This window comes from Phyllobates terribilis, unplaced genomic scaffold, assembly GCF_046119375.1.
Source record: "Phyllobates terribilis strain yellow unplaced genomic scaffold, ASM4611937v1 Scaffold_2__4_contigs__length_985480577, whole genome shotgun sequence".
NCBI classification, from domain to species: domain Eukaryota; kingdom Metazoa; phylum Chordata; class Amphibia; order Anura; family Dendrobatidae; genus Phyllobates; species Phyllobates terribilis.
The window spans coordinates 18791540-18817476 of NW_027362762.1; the positions used below are offsets into that span (position 1 = coordinate 18791540).

Here is a 25937-nt window from a genome sequence, read left to right on the forward strand (position 1 = left end):
GGAATCCATGCGTCCCTCAACTTTAACAAGATTCCCGGTGCCGGCATTGGCCACACAGCCCCAAAGCATGATGGAACCTCCACCAAATTTTACTGTGGGTAGCAAGTGTTTTTCTTGGAATGCTGTGTTTTTTTGCCGCCATGCATAACGCCTTTTTGTATGACCAAACAACTCAATCTTGGTTTCATCAGTCCACAGGACCTTCTTCCAAAAAGAAATTGGCTTCTCCAAATGTGCTTTTGCATACCTCAGCCGACTCTGTGGCGTGCTTGCAGAAATGGCTTCTTTCGCATCACTCTCCCATACAGCTTCTCCTTGTGCAAAGTGCGTTGTATAGTTGACCGATGCACAGTGACACCATCTGCAGCAAGTTGATGCTGCAGCTCTCTGGAGGTGGTCTGAGGATTGTCCTTGACTGATCTCACCATTCTTCTTCTCTGCCTTTCTGATATTTTTCTTGGCCTGCCACTTCTGGCCTTAACAAGAATTGTCCCTGTGTTCTTCCATTTCCTTACTATGATCCTCACAGTGGAAACTGACAGGTTAAATCTCTGAGACAGCTTTTTGTATCCTTCCCCTGAACAACTATGTTGAATAATCTTTGTTTTCAGATCATTTGACAGTTGTTTTGAGGAGCCCATGATGCCACTCTTCAGAGGAGATTCAAACTGGAGAACAACTTGCAAGTGGCCACTTTAAGTAGCTTTTCTCATGATTGCATACACCTGGCTCTGAAGTTCAAAGCTCAATGAGGTTACAAAACCAAAAAAAGTGCTTTAGTAAGTCAGTAAAAAGTAGGTAGGAGTATTTAAAACAAGAAAATGATAAGGGTGCCCATACTTATGCACCTGTCAAATTTTGTTTGAATGCAGATTGCACATTTTCTGTTAGTACAATAAACCTCATTTCAAGGCAGAAACATTACTGTTTCCAACAGTTATTACATATATCAAACTGAAATAGCTGTTGCAAAAACACCAATTTTTATAAAACATTAAGCTTAAGATTAATAGGGGTGGCCAAACTTTTTGATATGACTGTATGTATATATACTACGGTTTGGTCACTGCCAGCTCCACAAGAACAAAATTAGCTACTCACTGCCACCACCAATCGTTTGTAGGACGGTTGGACACCGTACAGGGAGCGTATAGCTTTGTGGTGCAGTTTACATAACAAAAGCAACAGAACTATTACATTTCATATTTAATCCAAAAACACAGGCAGAGTTGGCTCAGAGCTTAGCAAACGGAAGCAATCCGATTGGAAAAAGTCTGGTTAACGTGGATCAAGCCTACACAGATATGTATCTTCCTTTGCATTGAACACAGATCATAATTTGACTTGTCTTTTTATCAGCATCTAAGTTACACCCACACACCTCCTCTTGATGACCTCATGTGGGGGCTGTTTGTGGGATGTTCTCAGCCATTCAGGATCTTATGAAATCCCCAACATTCACAATATCTTTGCTCCTGACACTCACATGCATTCAATATTTACGTCATATTTTTTATTGTGATTTTACCTTTTCATAGATAGTAAACATGGCATGGCTGTTGTCAGCTATCTGGTTACTATTAATTTGGGGCTAATTGGCATGTCTCACAGTTATGAAAAAATATGTATATTCTTCCCCTATTGGTCCTGAAGTTGAAAATGGGTGTCCCATCAATATCTTATCAATACTAACCACAATATTCATAACTGTACATTGGAGACACAAAGTCTGGGGAGGTTTTTTTCATCATAGCAGCTTGTCACCGTGAAGAGCCTACTGTTCCTCCTTAATTAAACAAACTTCAAACTTCATGTCTATTCCCAGCTAATATACCAGTCTTTATTACCTGTCCACACCAGGGGGTCCTAGCTTCACTGGGTGTTTTAATGTTTTTTTTTCTCACCTCCTAGCTACACATAATTTTCTCACTACACCATATGTTAAACATGTGGTCCTATTTCCAGAAGAGGTTTAGACCGTAAGCTCTTTCTCCTTCTGGAGATTCTGTGTGAGAGAGAGGGGGGGGGGGAGTGATTGTCTCCTCCCTGGAAAGGCTTATGGATTTTAAACTTTCTCCATGACACTTATATTACTGATTTACTCTGTCCTTACACCTCCTTATTATACCCTGATGTATTCCGCACAACTCACATATGTCATCACATTAATCCAAACACCAGTAAAACTCCAAATAAAATCTCATTATACCCCTAGATTCCTTGAAGGATGTGGTTTGTAAAATGGGGTCACTTGTGGGGTATTCTTGATGTTAACATTTCACCCCACCTGGAAGAGGTTAGTTTGGTTCTTTCATGTCCACCACATCTCAGTGAATTCCAATGACATTCTTAATTTGCTCCCGGAGGAAGGTTGGTCGGGTAATGCTGGTATTAGGTATTTGTATGTAGCAACGTTTATGCCAACAACACAACCATCAAATAATTAGATATGTTGGGATAGGTATGTGTGTACGTGGTATAATTGTAGTGGCGTGACCAATCAAAACAGGATACTTTATAGTAAATGGCTGAAATATAGATAAAAAGATTGTCTCTTGGGCTGACAGGAGCCGAAAAGATGGACAGGAGCTCAGGAGACAGACAGAGCTCAGGACATCGAGAGAGCTCAAGAACAGACAAAGAAAGTAGAGAATCCTCCAGAACCAACTCCTGGGCCACAAGCAGACCCAGATCCTCATCAGTATCAAACCCTACCCCTCTCCACTATCTTCTGCTTATAACTTAACCCTTTCTTATACCCTCAACCCTCTTTTTGTTATATCCCTGAGTTCCCCACAGGAAAATGGACAGTCGGTATTGTTGGGTGGGGGGGCGACTGCTTGTGTTTGTGTCTTTATAAGTGGGGGTTGGTGAAGGTATTTTTACTGTTGTTTTCATATATTGTAATTGTGTTTATGTTAGTATATAGATGTCATTTTTTTTTGTATATGTATTGATGTGCTAATATTATACTGTATTATTGCGATTTCTTATTAGCCAATAAACTTGTTACATTTCATTATTATAACACAGTGTTGTGAATCGGCGCTCGTGCACTACAACAAGTGCAGGGAAACTTGAAATATTTGAGTGCAAGGAAAAAAGGTGGAAAACTAGGCCACCCCTAGGGAACCGAATAAAGGGAGAATATCATATTAGAATATTAACACTTCTGAATCAACTTTATCATGATTCCTAATTTTTCACTTAAAAAAAAGTTTTTGTAAGTTTCCTTGAAAAGAAAAATAAAATTTCTAACATCCTAACAACCCAAATTTTTGTTTTCAAAAATGTATTTTGTAAAAGTAGTAAAATGCCAAAAAATATAAATTTGGACTTTCCATAGACCCTCGGAATGAAGTTACAGTTTTACGCCACGGTCAGAGTCGCAAAAAAAAACAAAACGTCATTGGCAAAAAATTTTTCTTCATTTCTTCACCACAAACATTTTTTTCTGCTTTCCGGTACCTTATATGATAAACTAAATTATTACACCAAACATCTCTAGGTACAAAATGTACGGCCTATTTTTGGGATAGGTAAACATTTGGTAGAATATCCTTTGCCTTTCTTGAGCTGCCTAAACTCCGACACAATGGGAGGGTTAAGCGCACATTCATCTCACCACGGGTCCATCTCTACCGGCTGCATTTCCTTTTCTCTGGATCTGATGAAATCTTCGTTACCAATGTTCCCTTTAGTATCATGTGTGTAGGGTCAAGTCTTCGATAAAATACATATAATGAAGACCATTATTCCTTTGTGATTTTATTATTGTGGTGTCATAGACACTGACATTAGATGAGTATGAATTTCGTTGGGTAGAATTCTAGGAAATATTGTTCCCTTTTCTATTTTTGGCAGGTCAGGCCCTTATGAGAACAGGCACCGAGACATCTTCTCACGTGATTCTTACTTTTATTTGATGGCGTCAGGGTCACGATAAAAACAGCTGCGTTAAAGTTTCAAGATTTTTGTTTCTTGTCTCTTCCGATCTGAGGATGTACAAAAAAAATACTACGAATGTGTCTGACGTAAAGCAAGTCTACAATGAAGAGCGGACTAGAATTTCTTGACTATGAAGTTGCTTGTAGTAATCTATGTTAAATATATTGTTAGTAGTGTTGAGTGAGTATCTTCTATTAACCCTTTCGCCGAGTATGCTCGGGCCGAGCTCCGAGTATTTACAGCTGCTCGGTGATATGGTTGAATCGCTCTCGTGTGCATGATTTGCGACAGCTTTATTACATGGGAGGATTGTCTATTTCTTACACATTCCTTACATGTAATAAAACTGTCAAACAGTTGCAAATCATGCACACGGCAGCGATTCAACCATATCACCGAGCAGCTGTAAATACTCGGTGCTCGGCCCGAGCATACTCGGAACAGAACATACTCACTCAACCCTAATTGTTAGGAGTTTTTGATATCTGTGTTTCTTACACGAGTACCGGGAAAAGATTTTCCTATTTTACTAATATAAACCCCTGATGTTCACTATATCAGAGATCAAACACAAAATCTGAGCAGTAATGGTTTTCTGTATTGGTTTTCTGTAAGGCAACTTGAGACAGCAGAGCCATACACCTGCCAAGTGTCTTACAATGTGAACATTAATATGTCTTCTCCCTTGTGTAACTTCTGATGTTTAACAAGGTATGATTTACGGTTAAAACATTTCCCACATTCCGAGCATGAAAATGGCCTTTCCCCTGTGTGCGTTCTCAGATGTTCAAGAAGAATGGCTTTATGGGTAAAACATTTCACACATTCCGAGCATGAAAATGGCCTTTCCCCTGTGTGCGTTCTCAGATGTTTAAGAAGAATGGCTTTATGGGTAAAACATTTCCCGCATTCAGAGCATGAAAACGGCTTCTCCCCTGTGTGATTTCTTAGATGTTCATTACAATGTGATTTCTGACTAAAAGACTTTTGACATTTAGGACAGGAGTACGGCTTCTCCCCTGTGTGAACTCTCTGATGTATCTTGAGATCTTCCTTACGCATATAGCATTTTCCACATGTCACACATGAAAATGGCTTCTCCCCGGTGTGGCTTTTCTGATGTCTCTCAAGATGACCTTTAGTCAAAAAGCATTTCCCACATTCGGAGCAAGAAAACGGCTTCTCCCCTGTGTGAATTCCTAGATGATTTATAAGATTTGACTTTTGCACAAATCCTTTTCCACACTTAGGACATGAATATGGCCTCTCCCCTGTGTGCTGTCTCTGATGTTTAACAAGATCTGATTTACTGATGAAACTTTTGTTACATACCGAGCAGGAGAACGGCTTCTCCCCTGTGTGAGTTCTCAAATGTTCTATAATATTTGATCTGTGAGTAAAACATTTGCCACATTTAGAACATGAAAACGGCTTCTCTCCTGTATGAATTCTCTGATGTCCAACAAGATCTGATTTCTGGGTAAAACATTTCCCACACTCTGAACATGAATATGGCTTCTCCCCTGTGTGAATTCTCTGATGTCCAACAAGATATGATTTCTGGGTAAAACATTTCCCACACTCTGAACATGAATACGGCTTCTCCCCTGTGTGAATTCTCTGATGTACAACAAGACTTGATTTCTGGGTAAAACATTTCCCGCATTCTGAACAAGAATATTGTCTTTCATGTTTGTGACGATTAGATTTCTTTTTTCCACATTCAGAAGACGATAATATTTTATCAAGTGTTTGTCCAGTGCTGCTTTTTCCAATCTGTGATTGATTATCTGCTACTTCATGATAAGGAGATGAAAGGAGATTCGTATGGGACCATCTCATCCAGTCTTCACCTGAAAACAAAAAAGAATAAAAAACATTTAGTCATAATTAATATTTTAAAATTCTTAACGAGATTTGCTAGAATGCAGTCAGTCACGGTATGCCTTCTGATAGCTGTCAATATATTCAAATGAATAACTGTTTTAGTCTTCATATTGCTATATGAATGGGCAAAAAGTCTGAGCTGCTGGATGCCCTCAATAGGTTCTAGTTAGCATATAAGTACAAGAGGCAAGTATGGCAGCGACATATCACATATTACATTTCACATTTAGCTCTGCTACAGCCAGGTACTTGATTATTTACCTAGCTGCTGAGTGCTATCCATCATCCAGTTTATACTGCTAACTCAGCTCTATTATACCTAGTGCTCTCCGCACCCTCTACTCTGCTGAGTATCTGTCAGCTACTCCTGGTGCGGTCAACACCATCAACTCTGCTGCAAGTACCTGACAGCTTACACGTCTCTGCTATTCCAAGGTGCTGTCTGCACTTTCACTGTTTAGGAGGAAAGGAATGTCATGAATGGACTAGTTACACCAATGGCTCCTATTACAGGTATCAGTGAGCTCTTTACTAGCTCTTTGTCATATGCTATGGCAATGGGGCCGGATGGGGTGCTATGGGACTGAATGAAAAACCCTAAATTAATAATTAAGACTTGTGCCCAATATTTTTCTCCATACAGTCTACATCCCTGGCCTGAAAAATCACAGATAATATTTCTCGGAGCCTTGTAGTAAAAGAACATGTTGATATCAACTGACCCAACTCACTGGACGAGGAATTCAGTAAGATCAGAAAGTTTCCTGTCATGTAGATCTCCTCCATTGGATATTATGGACGATTTTTTAGATTAACTCAGTCTGTAAATTATACAAGAGGAACAAAACACGAAATTTATGAAAGGCTCTTACCATTCACCAACATGGATAAGGGTTTTTCGTGTCCATTCATCGTTCCACCATGACTTTCCTGCAAGGATCCAACATAAGACATTAGAGAAACAAAATTCCAATATAGAGAAAGGTGGTCTGCAATACTTGGAGGAGTCAGCTGATGAAAACTTATCGACTTTATGGAATCCAGAGTACAAATTAGAATAAAACAAGGAGGACACGCAGCACTCCGGCTATGGCCTTCGCATCTAGAGTCACTTTCTCGTCTTGGCTGAGTGCTGCGTGTTCCTTCTTTTAGTCCAGTTTGTACTCTGGATTCAAGGAAATAAAGAAGTTTTCGTCATTTGGTGAGAACCATAACTCCTCTGTACTTGAATTATCAAGAAAAAAGACTAACATTAGTTTATGTCATAATAGCTGACGGTAAAAAACACTAGAAGTCATGAGCCAACTTGACCTAAAAGAAGGATCTCCTAAAGTGAATATCAGACAGAATTGACATTCACCCGTGGCATTGTGCTGCTGTTTCCATCTAAATCACAGAATTATACATTTACCCTCGCTGAATATCCATCAATGTGGATATCCAATCTGATGCTATCACTATCTTTTATAAAACCAGAAACCATTTGTAGCCGCCACCAACCCCAGCCGACATGGCGCCTATGTTCCACTACTGCTTCAGAAGGTTATGTCAAAGATTCATTACATCGGTCTATAGAGGATTTAAAGAATTCCCAGATCCATCTACCTGATGATCCAGGAGGACATTCTGCTTCTCCTCTGGACGATCCTGGGAATATAGAGGACTGGGACTTCTCTCTGGTGGATTTCTCGGACTGGACCCATCTATAGGAAATATACACAGGACTGAATACATCGTCTACATGTGATGATCAGATGATGGGGGAGTCTAGGTGACCTCAGACCCGGCCTCTCCTCTATAATCAGGACGGTCTCCTCTTACCCGGAGATGTGAGGGGCTGGTGATCCTCCATCATGACGTCCTTGTACAGATCCTTGTGTCCTTCTAAATACTCCCACTCCTCCATGGAGAAATAGACGGTGAAGTCCTGACACCTTATAGGAACCTGACACACACAATGACCCGTCATTAGCAGACCCCTCCCCCGGCGTTATTATATAATGTCCCAGCATTCCCAGCAGCGCTCACCTCTCCGCTCAGCAGCTCAGTGATCCTGTGGGTCAGTTCTAGGATCTTCTGCTCATGTATCAGTGAATGAGGTGGAGGCTCGGTGATGTCACTCGGGGTCCTGCTCCGCCCTCCTGACACACGGGGGGTCACACACTCCCCAGACGACCTCTTCACCACTGTGTGATCCTGTGTATGGGGAGACGCCGATCACTACATCTATTCTAAGGATCCTTCACCTTTCCCGTCATTTCTCTGCTTTATTCCTAGAGATCAGAGTGATGTGATGTGAAGCTCTCACCTCTCCAGTGATCCAGTAGATTATCTCCAGGGTGAGGTCTAATATCCGAGCAGCTATGTGGCTTCTGTCCTGCTCCATCCTCGGAGGGTCATCGATGAGTAGGGTCATTGTTTTTCAAAGAAAACTTTAGTTGGCTTGTGCCCTAAAGGGAACTGGAGGAATGAAAAGGAGGATTGAGAGCAAAATTCGGGAAGGAAGTATTTCTTCTTCTAGACTTGTCACTCTTTCCTAACACAGTCCTACAAGATGTGTTGTGTAGTCGTGTCGGAGAGTTGAGCTCTGCTTGACTCCATCTAACAGAACAGGCAGAAACTGACGTAGACTACAGCTGGCCTGACCCAATGACAACTAGAGGGTAAATAGAGCCTGGAAGAGTAGCCTTTCAGGTGATATGGGCAAAATAGGCAGATTTAAAAATGAGTTATATTGGCACAAATTAATAAATATGTGTGTACATTATTATAAAATCAGATTGTGATTTTGGGAATATCGTTCTCCTCTAATTGTACATCGTTCAGAGCATTCAGTTTAAATATTGGGTTTAGACTCCCATTCAGTGGCCCCGTCGGGGCTTACCTCCAAGCCCCCCAAGAAACAGGATTCAGACATATGCGCCGACGAGGCCAAAAACTATTATGTTGCCGACAGAGCGAACGTGCTCTTTGACATGCATCTGTGGCGCCCCTCCGAGTTCAGTCGCCACAGAGGTACTGCATCTCACCCAGAGGTGTGGTATCTCACTCTCAGGTAAGGATAGAGTACTGCCCGGGACCCTAACACGTGCATCCATTACACTCCACTTCAGAGGGAAGGACGAGATTGCTCCTAAGGGAGAGCACAATCCCTGGTCCCTAGCTGGAGGGTGGAATCATATAGTGGGTGTAGGTGGAGGAAGAAGTACAGGGGAGCACTTCAGTAGGAGTATAAAAAGGGGAGCCATCTTGGGAGTGGTCAGAACAGTGAGGAGAGTGTGTGTGGATCAGGAGCTCTGGAGGAGCTCTGCTCAGGAGGAGCGGCCTGAGTTGAGAGGCCCAGGAGGAAAGGCTGAAGAGAAAGGGAGTAGAGGAAGGCTCCAGGAGTGAGGGGATCCTAGGGGCACGGGGAGTGCGGATGCCACCCGTGCGCCCGAATCTACCAGGACGTGGAGGGATCAGGCCGCAGAGAGGACTGGCCCCTAAACTAGTGGAGAACTACAATGCTCAGCTAGAAACCAGAGGCTGCTGTACTTGCAAGGTGCAGCTGCCAACCACCACAATTACATTGCCGAAAAGGTGGCCACAGAGGGTCTAGGGGACTGCAGGTCGCCCGACAAGATCCGAGGCTACCGGCTTGGGACACTGATTGTGAGGCGCAGGGCAGGAGGGTGAGAGCCAGCGCAGGAAGACGACCGAGGAAGGCACATATAACGGGGTCCTGTTTAAGTACTCCTGAGTTACTTGAGAGATTGCTGAACCCCTTCCTTGGTGAATGCAGGACGATGTGGGAGATTACCCTGGTCCTGGTAGCCTGGAGTTCAACAACTGTGAGTAAATCTGAAGACTGCACCCCACTGTGTCCTAAAATTATTATCACTATGACAGCCCCTACACTGACCGGCCCGGCACAGAGTACCCCACGGACCAGGGGGCGCGTCAACTTGGCGTCACGAACAGGATATGAACCCACCCGTTGTAACCGGGTATTGTGTGCCTAGAGCCTGTGTTGTATACTGAATGTGGCGCCCGCCCCAGAAGAACGGGCGCCATTATGTGTGTGATCAAGGATGACAGGAAGCCTCCCATCGTGGACCGGGTCCCAGAATGGCGCCAAAAGCACAACCCGCCCCATGCACCTGTGGCCATATACCTAGACCTGTCCATCAGTCTGGGGAGGCCGTCCCCAGGTGTGGCCGACAGCAAGCAGCCATGGGACCGCCCCAGAAAGGGGAGAGGAGAAGAGAGACCTTGGAGACAGGGCAGAGTCTCCAGCGGGCTAGACAGACTGCACCCGGCAGGCAAGATGGACGGAGATCAGCCTCAGACTCCGGGCCGTGGCCTGCAGCCAAGTACGTCACCCCTCACCGTGGAGGGGATATTAATGAAGCTGTCCCTGGAGGATAAGGGGTTCCTCCGAGACGAGGTGCAAGAACTGGGCAGGAGAATGGAGGAGGCCCAGCGAGCTGCTGTCGCCGTCTGGAGAGCTGAGCTCCTGGAGAAGATGCTAACCCGGCAGCAGTCTGCGCTGCATGTGTCCGGCAGCGCCCCAGCCCCGGCGGAGCTGCTCCTGGACCAGGAGGTGTCGGGCAGAGCTGAAGCGATCGCGGGAGCAGGTAGGAGCGATATCCCTGTCCCGGAAGCCGCTGGCACCGATCCGTTCCTGGTCACCCTGCAGGAACCTCCTTCCCCGGGCGCGCACGACACCGACCTGCTCCTAGGCCCCCTGCAGGAACCTCCGTCCCCGGGCGCTCACGACGCCGACCTGCTCCTAGGCCCCCTACAGGAGCCACCTGCCCCCACACCTGAATGGGTGTACGGATGCGCGGCTTGGGATTGGTCCGAGGAGGTCGAGGACCAGAGCCGCCTTCTGATGCTCGCTCCCACACCCTTAGTTGCCCAGAGGGAAGAGGGAGACCAATTCCATTGGGATAACCCGGCGGGTGACCTGATGGGTTTTCCTCGGGAGGTCCAAAAGGAGGCCGCACGCTGAGAGGAGCATTGCCGGTGGGAACTCCTTGAACTGGAGAAGGAGCGGCGCACCCGTGCGCTAGGAGAAAATGGAGGCCCGTAACATGGAGGAGAAGACCCGGGCCCGCAAGGCAAAGACAGCCACACCCAGTCCCCGCGCAGAAGGGACTGTCGTGAAGTTCGACCTGGACGCCGGGTGGGGCTTCATCAGAGAACCACAGGCTGCGAAGGATCTATTTGTTAACCGGAGGAGAGGACTACAAGCTCCAGCATGCCCCCATCATCTCATCCCCTCCCCCTTTTACTGCAGACAGGAGAGGGCTACAAGCTCCAGCATGCCCCCGACATCATCTGATCTCCTCCCCCGTTATACTGCAGACAGGAGAGGACTACAAGCTCCAGCATGCCCCCAGCATCATCTGATCCCCTCCCCCTTGTACTGCAGACAGGAGAGGACTACAAGCTCCAGCATGACCCCGACATCATCTGACCCCCTCCCCCCTTATACTGCAGACAGGAGAGGACTACAAGCACTAGCATGCCCCCGACATCATCTGATCCCCTTCTCCCCTTATAGTGCAGACAGGAGAGGACTACAAGCTCCAGCATGTCCCCGACATCATCTGTACCCCTCCCCCCTTATACTGCAGACAGGAGAGGACTACAAACTCCAGCATGCCCCCGACATCATCTGATCCCCTCCCCCCTTATACTGCAGACAGGAGAGGACTACAAACACCAGCATGCCCCCGACATCATCTGATCCCCTCCCCATTATAGTGCAGACAGGAGAGGACTACAAGCTCCAGCATGCCCCTGACATCATCTGTACCCCTCCCCCCTTATACTGCAGACAGGAGAGGTCTACAAACTCCAGCATGCCCCCAACATCATCTGCTCCCCTCCCCCCTTATACTACAGACAGGAGAGGACTACAAGCTCCAGCATGCCCCCGACATCATCTGATCACCTCCCCCCTTATACTACAGACAGGAGAGGACTACAAGCTCCAGCATGCCCCCGACATCATCTGATCACCTCCCCCCTTATACTGCAGACAGGAGAGGACTACAAGCTCCAGCATGCCCCCGACATCATCTGATCACCTCCCCCCTTATACTACAGACAGGAGAGGACTACAAGCTCCAGCATGCCCCCGACATCATCTGATCACCTCCCCCCTTATACTACAGACAGGAGAGGACTACAAGCTCCAGCATGCCCCCGACATCATCTGATCACCTCCCCCCTTATACTGCAGACAGGAGAGGACTACAACCTCCAGCATGCCCCCGACATCATCTGATCTCATCCCCCCTTATACTGCAGACAGGAGAGGAATACAAGCTCCAGCATGTCCCCGACATCATCTGACCCCCTCCCCCCTCATACTGCAGACAGGAGAGGACTACAAGCTCCAGCATGTCCCCGACATCATCTGATCTCCTCCCCCTTTATACTGCAGACAGGAGAGGACTACAAGCTCCAGCATGCCCCCGACATCTGATCCCCTCCCCCCTTATACTGCAGACAGGAGAGGACTACAAGCTCCAGCATGCCCCCGACATCATCTGATCCCCTCCCCTCTTATACTGCAGAGGACTACAAGCTCCAGCATGCCCCCGACATCATCTGATTCCCTCCCCCCTTATACTGCAGACAGGAGAGGACTACAAACTCCAGCATGCCCCCGACATCATCTGATCCCCTCCCCCCTTATACTGCAGACAGGAGAGGAATACAAGCTCCAGCATGTCCCCGACATCATCTGACCCCCTCCCCCCTCATACTGCAGACAGGAGAGGACTACAAGCTCCAGCATGTCCCCGACATCATCTGATCTCCCCCTTTATACTGCAGACAGGAGAGGACTACAAGCTCCAGCATGCCCCCGGCATCATCTGATCCCCTCCCCCCTTATACTACAGACAGGAGAGGACTACAAGCTCCAGCATGCCCCCGACATCATCTGATCCCCCTCCCCCCTTATACTGCAGACAGGAGAGGACTACAAGCTCCAGCATGCCCCCGACATCATCTGATCCCCTCCCCTTATACTACAGACAGGAGAGGACTACAAGCTCCAGCATGCCCCCGACATCATCTGATCCCTCCCCCCCTTATACTGCAAACAGGAGAGGACTACAAGCTCCAGCATGCCCCTGACATCATCTGATCCCCTCCCCCCTTATGCTGCAGACAGGAGAGGACTACAAATTCCAGCATGCCCCCGACATCATCTGATCCCCTCCCCCCTTATACTGCAGACAGGAGAGGACTACAAGCACCAGCATGCCCCCGACATCAGCTGATCCCCTCCCCCTTATAGTGCAGACAGGAGAGGACTACAAGCTCCAGCATGACCCCGACATCATCTGATCCCCTCCCCCCTTATACTGCAGACAGGAGAGGACTACAAGCACCAGCATGCCCCCGACATCATCTGATCCCCTCCCCCCTTATAGTGCAGACAGGAGAGGACTACAAGCACCAGCATGCCCCCGACATCATCTGATCCCCTCCCCCCTTATACTGCAGACAGGGGAGGACTACAAACTCCAGCATGCCCCCAACATCATCTGATCCCCTCCCCCCTTATACTGCAGACAGGAGAGGACTACAAGCTCCAGCATGACCCTGACATCATCTGATCCCCTCCCCCCTTATACTACAGACAGGAGAGGACTACAAGCTCCAGCATGCCCCCGACATCATCTGATCCCCCTCCCCCCTTATACTACAGACAGGAGAGGACTACAAGCTCCAGCATGCCCCCGACATCATCTGATCCCCCTCCCCCCTTATACTACAGACAGGAGAGGACTACAAGCTCCAGCATGCCCCCGACATCATCTGATCCCCTCCCCCCTTATACTACAGACAGGAGAGGACTACAAGCTCCAGCATGCCCCCGACATCATCTGATCCCCCTCCCCCCTTATACTACAGACAGGAGAGGACTACAAGCTCCAGCATGCCTCCGAAATCATCTGATCCCCTCCCCCCTTATACTACAGACAGGAGAGGACTACAAGCTCCAGCATGCCCCAGACATCATCTGATCCCCTCCCCCTTTATACTACAGACAGGAGAGGACTACAAGCTCCAGCATGCCCCCGACATCATCTGATCCCCTCCCCCCTTATACTACAGACAGGAGAGGACTACAAGCTCCAGCATGCCCCCGACATCATCTGATCCCCTCCCCCCTTATACTACAGACAGGAGAGGACTACAAGCTCCAGCATGCCCCCGACATCATCTGATCCTCTCCCCCCTTATACTACAGACAGGAGAGGACTACAAGCTCCAGCATGCCCCCGACATCATCTGATCTCCTCCCCCTTTATACTGCAGACAGGAGAGGACTACAAGCTCCAGCATGCCCCCGACATCATCTGACCCCCTCCCCCTTATACTACAGACAGGAGAGGACTACAAGCTCCAGCATGTCCCCGACATCATCTGATCCCCTCCCCCCTTATACTGCAGACAGGAGAGGACTACAAGCTCCAGCATGCCCCCGACATCATCTGATCCCCTCCCCCCTTATACTGCAGACAGGAGAGGACTACAAACTCCAGCATGCCCCCGACATCATCTGATCCCCTCCCCCCTTATACTGCAGACAGGAGAGGACTACAAGCTCCAGCATGCCCCCGACATCATCTGATCCCCTCCCCCTTATACTGCAGACAGGAGAGGACTACAAGCTCCAGCATGCCCCAGACATCATCTGATCCCCTCCCCCCTTATACTGCAGACAGGAGAGGACTACAAGCTCCAGCATGCCCCCGACATCATCCGATCCCCTCCCCCCTTATACTACAGACAGGAGAGGGCTACAAGCTCCAGCATGCCCCCGACATCATCTGATCCCCTCCCCCCTTATACTACAGACAGGAGAGGACTAAAAGCCCCAGCATGCCCCTGACATCATCGATCCCCCTCCTCCCTTATACTGCAGACAGGAGAGGACTACAAGCTCCAGCATGTCCCAGACATCATCTGATCTACTCCCCCTTATACTGCAGACAGGAGAGGACTACAAGCTCCAGCATGACCCTGACATCATCTGATCCCCTCCCCCCTTATACTACAGACAGGAGAGGACTACAAGCTCCAGCATGCCCCCGACATCATCTGATCATCCTCCCCCCTTATACTACAGACAGGAGAGGACTACAAGCTCCAGCATGCCCCCGACATCATCTGATCCCCTCCCCCCTCATACTACAGACAGGAGAGGACTACAAGCTCCAGCATGCCCCCGACATCATCTGAACTCCTCCCCCCTTATACTACAGACAGGAGAGGACTACAATCTCCAGCATGCCCCAGACATCATCTGATCCCCTCCCCCCTTATACTGCAGACAGGAGAGGACTACAAGCTCCAGCATGCCCCCGACATCATCTGATCTCCTCCCCCCTTATACTGCAGACAGTAGAGGACTACAAGCTCCAGCATGTCCCCGACATCATCTGACCCCCTCCCCCCTTATACTGCAGACAGGAGAGGACTACAAGCTCCAGCATGCCCCCGACATCATCTGATCCCCTCCCCCCTTATACTGCAGACAGGAGAGGACTACAAGCTCCAGCATGCCCCCGACATCATCTGATCCCCTCCCCCCTTATACTGCAGACAGGAGAGGACTACAAGCTCCAGCATGTCCCCGACATCATCTGATCTCCTCCCCCCTTATACTACAGACAGGAGAGGACTACAAGCCCCAGCATGTCCCCGACATCATCTGATCCCCTCCCTCCTCATACTACAGACAGGAGAGGACTACAAGCTCCAGCATGCCCCCGACATCATCTGATCCCCTCCCCCCATTATACTGCAGACAGGAGAGGACTGAACGCCCCAGCATGCCCCTGACATCATCGATCCCCCTCCTCCCTTATACTGCAGACAGGAGAGGACTACAAGCTCCAGCATGTCCCAGACATCATCTGATCTACTCCCCCTTATACTGCAGACAGGAGAGGACTACAAGCTCCAGCATGTCCCAGACATCATCTGATCTACTCCCCCTTATACTGCAGACAGGAGAGGACTACAAGCTCCAGCATGACCCCGACATCATCTGATCCCCTCCCCCCTTATACTACAGACAGGAGAGGACTACAAGCTCCAGCATGCCCCCGACATCATCTGATCCCTCCCCCCCTTATACTGCAAACAGGAGAGGACTACAAGCTCCAGCATGCCCCTGACATCATCTGATCCCCTCCCCCCTTATGCTGCAGACAGGAGAGGACTACAAATTCCAGCATGCCCCCGACATCATCTGATCCCCTCCCCCCTTATACTGCAGACAGGAGAGGACTACAAGCACCAGCATGCCCCCGACATCAGCTGATCCCCTCCCCCTTATAGTGCAGACAGGAGAGGACTACAAGCTCCAGCATGCCCCCGACATCATCTGATCCCCTCCCCCCTTATACTGCAGACAGGAGAGGACTACAAGCACCAGCATGACCCCGACATCATCTGATCCCCTCCCCCCTTATAGTGCAGACAGGAGAGGACTACAAGCACCAGCATGCCCCCGACATCATCTGATCCCCTCCCCCCTTATACTGCAGACAGGGGAGGACTACAAACTCCAGCATGCCCCCAACATCATCTGATCCCCTCCCCCCTTATACTGCAGACAGTAGAGGACTACAAGCTCCAGCATGTCCCCGACATCATCTGACCCCCTCCCCCCTTATACTGCAGACAGGAGAGGACTACAAGCTCCAGCATGTCCCCATCATCTGATGTCCTCCCCCTTATACTGCAGACAGGAGAGGACTACAAGCTCCAGCATGCCCCTGACATCATCTGATCTCCTCCCCCTTTATACTGCAGACAGGAGAGGACTACAAGCTCCAGCATGACCCCGACATCATCTGATCCCCTCCCCCCTTATACTACAGACAGGAGAGGACTACAAGCTCCAGCATGCCCCCGACATCATCTGATCCCCCTCCCCCCTTATGCTGCAGACAGGAGAGGACTACAAGCTCCAGCATGCCCCTGACATCATCTGATCCCCTCCCCCCTTATGCTGCAGACAGGAGAGGACTACAAATTCCAGCATGCCCCCGGCATCATCTGATCCCCTCCCCCCTTATACAGCAGACAGGAGAGGACTACAAGCACCAGCATGCCCCCGACATCAGCTGATCCCCTCCCCCTTATAGTGCAGACAGGAGAGGACTACAAGCTCCAGCATGACCCCGACATCATCTGATCCCCTCCCCCCTTATACTGCAGACAGGAGAGGACTACAAGCACCAGCATGCCCCCGACATCATCTGATCCCCTCCCCCCTTATAGTGCAGACAGGAGAGGACTACAAGCACCAGCATGCCCCCGACATCATCTGATCCCCTCCCCCCTTATACTGCAGACAGGGGAGGACTACAAACTCCAGCATGCCCCCAACATCATCTGATCCCCCTCCCCCCTTATACTACAGACAGGAGAGGACTACAAGCTCCAGCATGCCTCCGAAATCATCTGATCCCCTCCCCCCTTATACTACAGACAGGAGAGGACTACAAGCTCCAGCATGCCCCAGACATCATCTGATCCCCTCCCCCTTTATACTACAGACAGGAGAGGACTACAAGCTCCAGCATGCCCCCGACATCATCTGATCCCCTCCCCCCTTATACTACAGACAGGAGAGGACTACAAGCTCCAGCATGCCCCCGACATCATCTGATCTCCTCCCCCTTTATACTGCAGACAGGAGAGGACTACAAGCTCCAGCATGCCCCCGACATCATCTGATCCCCCTCCCCCCTTATACTACAGACAGGAGAGGACTACAAGCTCCAGCATGCCTCCGAAATCATCTGATCCCCTCCCCCCTTATACTACAGACAGGAGAGGACTACAAGCTCCAGCATGCCCCAGACATCATCTGATCCCCTCCCCCTTTATACTACAGACAGGAGAGGACTACAAGCTCCAGCATGCCCCCGACATCATCTGATCCCCTCCCCCCTTATACTACAGACAGGAGAGGACTACAAGCTCCAGCATGCCCCCGACATCATCTGATCCTCTCCCCCCTTATACTACAGACAGGAGAGGACTACAAGCTCCAGCATGCCCCAGACATCATCTGATCCCCTCCCCCCTTATACTACAGACAGGAGAGGACTACAAACTCCAGCATGCCCCCGACATCATCTGATCCCCTCCCCCCTCATACTACAGACAGGAGAGGACTACAAGCTCCAGCATGCCCCCGACATCATCTGATCTCCTCCCCCTTTATACTGCAGACAGGAGAGGACTACAAGCTCCAGCATGCCCCCGACATCATCTGATCCCCTCCCCCCTCATACTACAGACAGGAGAGGACTACAAGCTCCAGCATGTCCCCGACATCATCTGATCCCCTCCCCCCTTATACTGCAGACAGGAGAGGACTACAAGCTCCAGCATGCCCCCGACATCATCTGATCTCCTCCCCCTTTATACTGCAGACAGGAGAGGACTACAAGCTCCAGCATGCCCCCGACATCATCTGATCTCCTCCCCCTTTATACTGCAGACAGGAGAGGACTACAAGCTCCAGCATGCCCCCGACATCATCTGATCTCCTCCCCCTTTATACTGCAGACAGGAGAGGACTACAAGCTCCAGCATGCCCCCGACATCATCTGATCCCCTCCCCCCTTATACTGCAGACAGGAGAGGACTACAAACTCCAGCATGCCCCCGACATCATCTGATCCCCTCCCCCCTTATACTGCAGACAGGAGAGGACTACAAGCTCCAGCATGCCCCCGACATCATCTGATCCCCTCCCCCTTATACTGCAGACAGGAGAGGACTACAAGCTCCAGCATGCCCCAGACATCATCTGATCCCCTCCCCCCTTATACTGCAGACAGGAGAGGACTACAAGCTCCAGCATGCCCCCGACATCATCCGATCCCCTCCCCCCTTATACTACAGACAGGAGAGGGCTACAAGCTCCAGCATGCCCCCGACATCATCTGATCCCCTCCCCCTTATACTGCAGACAGGAGAGGACTAAAAGCCCCAGCATGCCCCTGACATCATCGATCCCCCTCCTACCTTATACTGCAGACAGGAGAGGACTACAAGCTCCAGCATGTCCCAGACATCATCTGATCTACTCCCCCTTATACTGCAGACAGGAGAGGACTACAAGCTCCAGCATGACCCTGACATCATCTGATCCCCTCCCCCCTTATACTACAGACAGGAGAGGACTACAAGCTCCAGCATGCCCCCGACATCATCTGATCATCCTCCCCCCTTATACTACAGACAGGAGAGGACTACAAGCTCCAGCATGCCCCCGACATCATCTGATCCCCTCCCCCCTCATACTACAGACAGGAGAGGACTACAAGCTCCAGCATGCTCCCGACATCATCTGAACTCCTCCCCCCTTATACTACAGACAGGAGAGGACTACAATCTCCAGCATGCCCCAGACATCATCTGATCCCCTCCCCCCTTATACTGCAGACAGGAGAGGACTACAAGCTCCAGCATGCCCCCGACATCATCTGATCTCCTCCCCCCTTATACTGCAGACAGTAGAGGACTACAAGCTCCAGCATGTCCCCGACATCATCGGACCCCCTCCCCCCTTATACTGCAGACAGGAGAGGACTACAAGCTCCAGCATGCCCCCGACATCATCTGATCCCCTCCCCCCTTATACTGCAGACAGGAGAGGACTACAAGCTCCAGCATGCCCCCGACATCATCTGATCCCCTCCCCCCTTATACTGCAGACAGGAGAGGACTACAAGCTCCAGCATGTCCCCGACATCATCTGATCTCCTCCCCCCTTATACTACAGACAGGAGAGGACTACAAGCCCCAGCATGTCCCCGACATCATCTGACCCCCTCCCCCCTTATACTGCAGACATGAGAGGACTACAAACTCCAGCATGCCCCCGACATCATCTGATCCCCTCCCCCCTCATACTACAGACAGGAGAGGACTACAAGCTCCAGCATGCCCCCGACATCATCTGATCCCCTCCCTCCTCATACTACAGACAGGAGAGGACTACAAGCTCCAGCATGCCCCCGACATCATCTGATCCCCTCCCCCCATTATACTGCAGACAGGAGAGGACTGAACGCCCCAGCATGCCCCTGACATCATCGATCCCCCTCCTCCCTTATACTGCAGACAGGAGAGGACTACAAGCTCCAGCATGTCCCAGACATCATCTGATCTACTCCCCCTTATACTGCAGACAGGAGAGGACTACAAGCTCCAGCATGTCCCAGACATCATCTGATCTACTCCCCCTTACACTGCAGACAGGAGAGGACTACAAGCTCCAGCATGACCCCGACATCATCTGATCCCCTCCCCCCTTGTACTACAGACAGGAGAGGACTACAAGCTCCAGCATGCCCCCGACATCATCTGATCCCTCCCCCCCTTATACTGCAAACAGGAGAGGACTACAAGCTCCAGCATGCCCCTGACATCATCTGATCCCCTCCCCCCTTATGCTGCAGACAGGAGAGGACTACAAATTCCAGCATGCCCCCGACATCATCTGATCCCCTCCCCCCTTATACTGCAGACAGGAGAGGACTACAAGCACCAGCATGCCCCCGACATCAGCTGATCCCCTCCCCCTTATAGTGCAGACAGGAGAGGACTACAAGCTCCAGCATGCCCCCGACATCATCTGATCCCCTCCCCCCTTATACTGCAGACAGGAGAGGACTACAAGCACCAGCATGCCCCCGACATCATCTGATCCCCTCCCCCCTTATACTGCAGACAGGGGAGGACTACAAACTCCAGCATGCCCCCAACATCATCTGATCCCCTCCCCCCTTATACTGCAGACAGTAGAGGACTACAAGCTCCAGCATGTCCCCGACATCATCTGACCCCCTCCCCCCTTATACTGCAGACAGGAGAGGACTACAAGCTCCAGCATGCCCCCGACATCATCTGATCCCCTCCCCCCTTATACTGCAGACAGGAGAGGACTACAAGCTCCAGCATGTCCCCGACATCATCTGATCTCCTCCCCCCTTATACTACAGACAGGAGAGGACTACAAGCCCCAGCATGTCCCCGACATCATCTGATCCCCTCCCCCCTCATACTACAGACAGGAGAGGACTACAAGCTCCAGCATGCCCCCGACATCATCTGATCTCCTCCCCCTTTATACTGCAGACAGGAGAGGACTACAAGCTCCAGCATGCCCCCGACATCATCTGATCCCCTCCCCCCTCATACTACAGACAGGAGAGGACTACAAGCTCCAGCATGTCCCCGACATCATCTGATCCCCTCCCCCCTTATACTGCAGACAGGAGAGGACTACAAGCTCCAGCATGCCCCCGACATCATCTGATCTCCTCCCCCTTTATACTGCAGACAGGAGAGGACTACAAGCTCCAGCATGCCCCCGACATCATCTGATCTCCTCCCCCTTTATACTGCAGACAGGAGAGGACTACAAGCTCCAGCATGCCCCCGACATCATCTGATCTCCTCCCCCTTTATACTGCAGACAGGAGAGGACTACAAGCTCCAGCATGCCCCCGACATCATCTGATCCCCTCCCCCCTTATACTGCAGACAGGAGAGGACTACAAACTCCAGCATGCCCCCGACATCATCTGATCCCCTCCCCCCTTATACTGCAGACAGGAGAGGACTACAAGCTCCAGCATGCCCCCGACATCATCTGATCCCCTCCCCCTTATACTGCAGACAGGAGAGGACTACAAGCTCCAGCATGCCCCAGACATCATCTGATCCCCTCCCCCCTTATACTGCAGACAGGAGAGGACTACAAGCTCCAGCATGCCCCCGACATCATCCGATCCCCTCCCCCCTTATACTACAGACAGGAGAGGGCTACAAGCTCCAGCATGCCCCCGACATCATCTGATCCCCTCCCCCTTATACTGCAGACAGGAGAGGACTAAAAGCCCCAGCATGCCCCTGACATCATCGATCCCCCTCCTACCTTATACTGCAGACAGGAGAGGACTACAAGCTCCAGCATGTCCCAGACATCATCTGATCTACTCCCCCTTATACTGCAGACAGGAGAGGACTACAAGCTCCAGCATGACCCTGACATCATCTGATCCCCTCCCCCCTTATACTACAGACAGGAGAGGACTACAAGCTCCAGCATGCCCCCGACATCATCTGATCATCCTCCCCCCTTATACTACAGACAGGAGAGGACTACAAGCTCCAGCATGCCCCCGACATCATCTGATCCCCTCCCCCCTCATACTACAGACAGGAGAGGACTACAAGCTCCAGCATGCTCCCGACATCATCTGAACTCCTCCCCCCTTATACTACAGACAGGAGAGGACTACAATCTCCAGCATGCCCCAGACATCATCTGATCCCCTCCCCCCTTATACTGCAGACAGGAGAGGACTACAAGCTCCAGCATGCCCCCGACATCATCTGATCTCCTCCCCCCTTATACTGCAGACAGTAGAGGACTACAAGCTCCAGCATGTCCCCGACATCATCGGACCCCCTCCCCCCTTATACTGCAGACAGGAGAGGACTACAAGCTCCAGCATGCCCCCGACATCATCTGATCCCCTCCCCCCTTATACTGCAGACAGGAGAGGACTACAAGCTCCAGCATGCCCCCGACATCATCTGATCCCCTCCCCCCTTATACTGCAGACAGGAGAGGACTACAAGCTCCAGCATGTCCCCGACATCATCTGATCTCCTCCCCCCTTATACTACAGACAGGAGAGGACTACAAGCCCCAGCATGTCCCCGACATCATCTGACCCCCTCCCCCCTTATACTGCAGACATGAGAGGACTACAAACTCCAGCATGCCCCCGACATCATCTGATCCCCTCCCCCCTCATACTACAGACAGGAGAGGACTACAAGCTCCAGCATGCCCCCGACATCATCTGATCCCCTCCCTCCTCATACTACAGACAGGAGAGGACTACAAGCTCCAGCATGCCCCCGACATCATCTGATCCCCTCCCCCCATTATACTGCAGACAGGAGAGGACTGAACGCCCCAGCATGCCCCTGACATCATCGATCCCCCTCCTCCCTTATACTGCAGACAGGAGAGGACTACAAGCTCCAGCATGTCCCAGACATCATCTGATCTACTCCCCCTTATACTGCAGACAGGAGAGGACTACAAGCTCCAGCATGTCCCAGACATCATCTGATCTACTCCCCCTTACACTGCAGACAGGAGAGGACTACAAGCTCCAGCATGACCCCGACATCATCTGATCCCCTCCCCCCTTGTACTACAGACAGGAGAGGACTACAAGCTCCAGCATGCCCCCGACATCATCTGATCCCTCCCCCCCTTATACTGCAAACAGGAGAGGACTACAAGCTCCAGCATGCCCCTGACATCATCTGATCCCCTCCCCCCTTATGCTGCAGACAGGAGAGGACTACAAATTCCAGCATGCCCCCGACATCATCTGATCCCCTCCCCCCTTATACTGCAGACAGGAGAGGACTACAAGCACCAGCATGCCCCCGACATCAGCTGATCCCCTCCCCCTTATAGTGCAGACAGGAGAGGACTACAAGCTCCAGCATGCCCCCGACATCATCTGATCCCCTCCCCCCTTATACTGCAGACAGGAGAGGACTACAAGCACCAGCATGCCCCCGACATCATCTGATCCCCTCCCCCCTTATACTGCAGACAGGGGAGGACTACAAACTCCAGCATGCCCCCAACATCATCTGATCCCCTCCCCCCTTATACTGCAGACAGTAGAGGACTACAAGCTCCAGCATGTCCCCGACATCATCTGACCCCCTCCCCCCTTATACTGCAGACAGGAGAGGACTACAAGCTCCAGCATGCCCCCGACATCATCTGATCCCCTCCCCCCTTATACTGCAGACAGGAGAGGACTACAAGCTCCAGCATGCCCCCGACATCATCTGATCCCCTCCCCCCTTATACTGCAGACAGGAGAGGACTACAAGCTCCAGCATGTCCCCGACATCATCTGATCTCCTCCCCCCTTATACTACAGACAGGAGAGGACTACAAGCCCCAGCATGTCCCCGACATCATCTGACCCCCTCCCCCCTTATACTGCAGACATGAGAGGACTACAAACTCCAGCATGCCCCCGACATCATCTGATCCCCTCCCCCCTCATACTACAGACAGGAGAGGACTACAAGCTCCAGCATGCCCCCGACATCATCTGATCCCCTCCCTCCTCATACTACAGACAGGAGAGGACTACAAGCTCCAGCATGCCCCCGACATCATCTGATCCCCTCCCCCCATTATACTGCAGACAGGAGAGGACTGAACGCCCCAGCATGCCCCTGACATCATCGATCCCCCTCCTCCCTTATACTGCAGACAGGAGAGGACTACAAGCTCCAGCATGTCCCAGACATCATCTGATCTACTCCCCCTTATACTGCAGACAGGAGAGGACTACAAGCTCCAGCATGTCCCAGACATCATCTGATCTACTCCCCCTTATACTGCAGACAGGAGAGGACTACAAGCTCCAGCATCACCCCGACATCATCTGATCCCCTCCCCCCTTATACTACAGACAGGAGAGGACTACAAGCTCCAGCATGCCCCCGACATCATCTGATCTCTCCCCCCCTTATACTGCAAACAGGAGAGGACTACAAGCTCCAGCATGCCCCTGACATCATCTGATCCCCTCCCCCCTTATGCTGCAGACAGGAGGACTACAAATTCCAGCATGCCCCCGACATCATCTGATCCCCTCCCCCCTTATACTGCAGACAGGAGAGGACTACAAGCACCAGCATGCCCCCGACATCATCTGATCCCCTCCCCCTTATAGTGCAGACAGGAGAGGACTACAAGCTCCAGCATGCCCCCGACATCATCTGATCCCCTCCCCCCTTATACTGCAGACAGGAGAGGACTACAAGCACCAGCATGACCCCGACATCATCTGATCCCCTCCCCCTTATACTGCAGACAGGAGAGGACTACAAGCTCCAGCATGCCCCCGACATCATCTGATCCCCTCCCCCCTTATACTGCAGACAGGGGAGGACTACAAACTCCAGCATGCCCCCAACATCATCTGATCCCCTCCCCCCTTATGCTGCAGACAGGAGAGGACTACAAATTCCAGCATGCCCCCGACATCATCTGATCCCCTCCCCCCTTATACTGCAGACAGGAGAGGACTACAAGCACCAGCATGCCCCCGACATCATCTGATCCCCTCCCCCTTATAGTGCAGACAGGAGAGGACTACAAGCTCCAGCATGTCCCAGACATCATCTGATCTACTCCCCCTTATACTGCAGACAGGAGAGGACTACAAGCTCCAGCATGACCCCGACATCATCTGATCCCCTCCCCCCTTATACTACAGACAGGAGAGGACTACAAGCTCCAGCATGCCCCCGACATCATCTGATCCCTCCCCCCCTTATACTGCAAACAGGAGAGGACTACAAGCTCCAGCATGCCCCTGACATCATCTGATCCCCTCCCCCCTTATGCTGCAGACAGGAGAGGACTACAAATTCCAGCATGCCCCCGACATCATCTGATCCCCTCCCCCCTTATACTGCAGACAGGAGAGGACTACAAGCACCAGCATGCCCCCGACATCAGCTGATCCCCTCCCCCTTATAGTGCAGACAGGAGAGGACTACAAGCTCCAGCATGCCCCCGACATCATCTGATCCCCTCCCCCCTTATACTGCAGACAGGAGAGGACTACAAGCACCAGCATGACCCCGACATCATCTGATCCCCTCCCCCCTTATAGTGCAGACAGGAGAGGACTACAAGCACCAGCATGCCCCCGACATCATCTGATCCCCTCCCCCCTTATACTGCAGACAGGGGAGGACTACAAACTCCAGCATGCCCCCAACATCATCTGATCCCCTCCCCCCTTATACTGCAGACAGTAGAGGACTACAAGCTCCAGCATGTCCCCGACATCATCTGACCCCCTCCCCCCTTATACTGCAGACAGGAGAGGACTACAAGCTCCAGCATGTCCCCATCATCTGATGTCCTCCCCCTTATACTGCAGACAGGAGAGGACTACAAGCTCCAGCATGCCCCTGAC

General features: G+C 50.9%; 1 protein-coding gene across 1 annotated transcript in view; it reads right to left on the bottom strand.

The window, feature by feature from the left end:
• Window positions 1-2606: 2606 nt before the first annotated feature.
• The window catches only part of LOC141189541 (uncharacterized), a 71542-nt gene continuing 48211 nt past the window's right edge, over window positions 2607-25937 (bottom strand). Inside the window, exons 2-7 of the mRNA XM_073661151.1 lie at window positions 8144-8295; window positions 7864-8031; window positions 7657-7780; window positions 7441-7538; window positions 6708-6765; window positions 2607-5801 (exon numbers count right to left, since the gene is read on the bottom strand). Of these exons, the coding sequence (XP_073517252.1) occupies window positions 4603-5801; window positions 6708-6765; window positions 7441-7538; window positions 7657-7780; window positions 7864-8031; window positions 8144-8251 (1755 nt within the window). The 5' untranslated portion in view covers window positions 8252-8295 and the 3' untranslated portion in view covers window positions 2607-4602. The remainder of the gene's footprint in view (window positions 5802-6707; window positions 6766-7440; window positions 7539-7656; window positions 7781-7863; window positions 8032-8143; window positions 8296-25937) is intronic.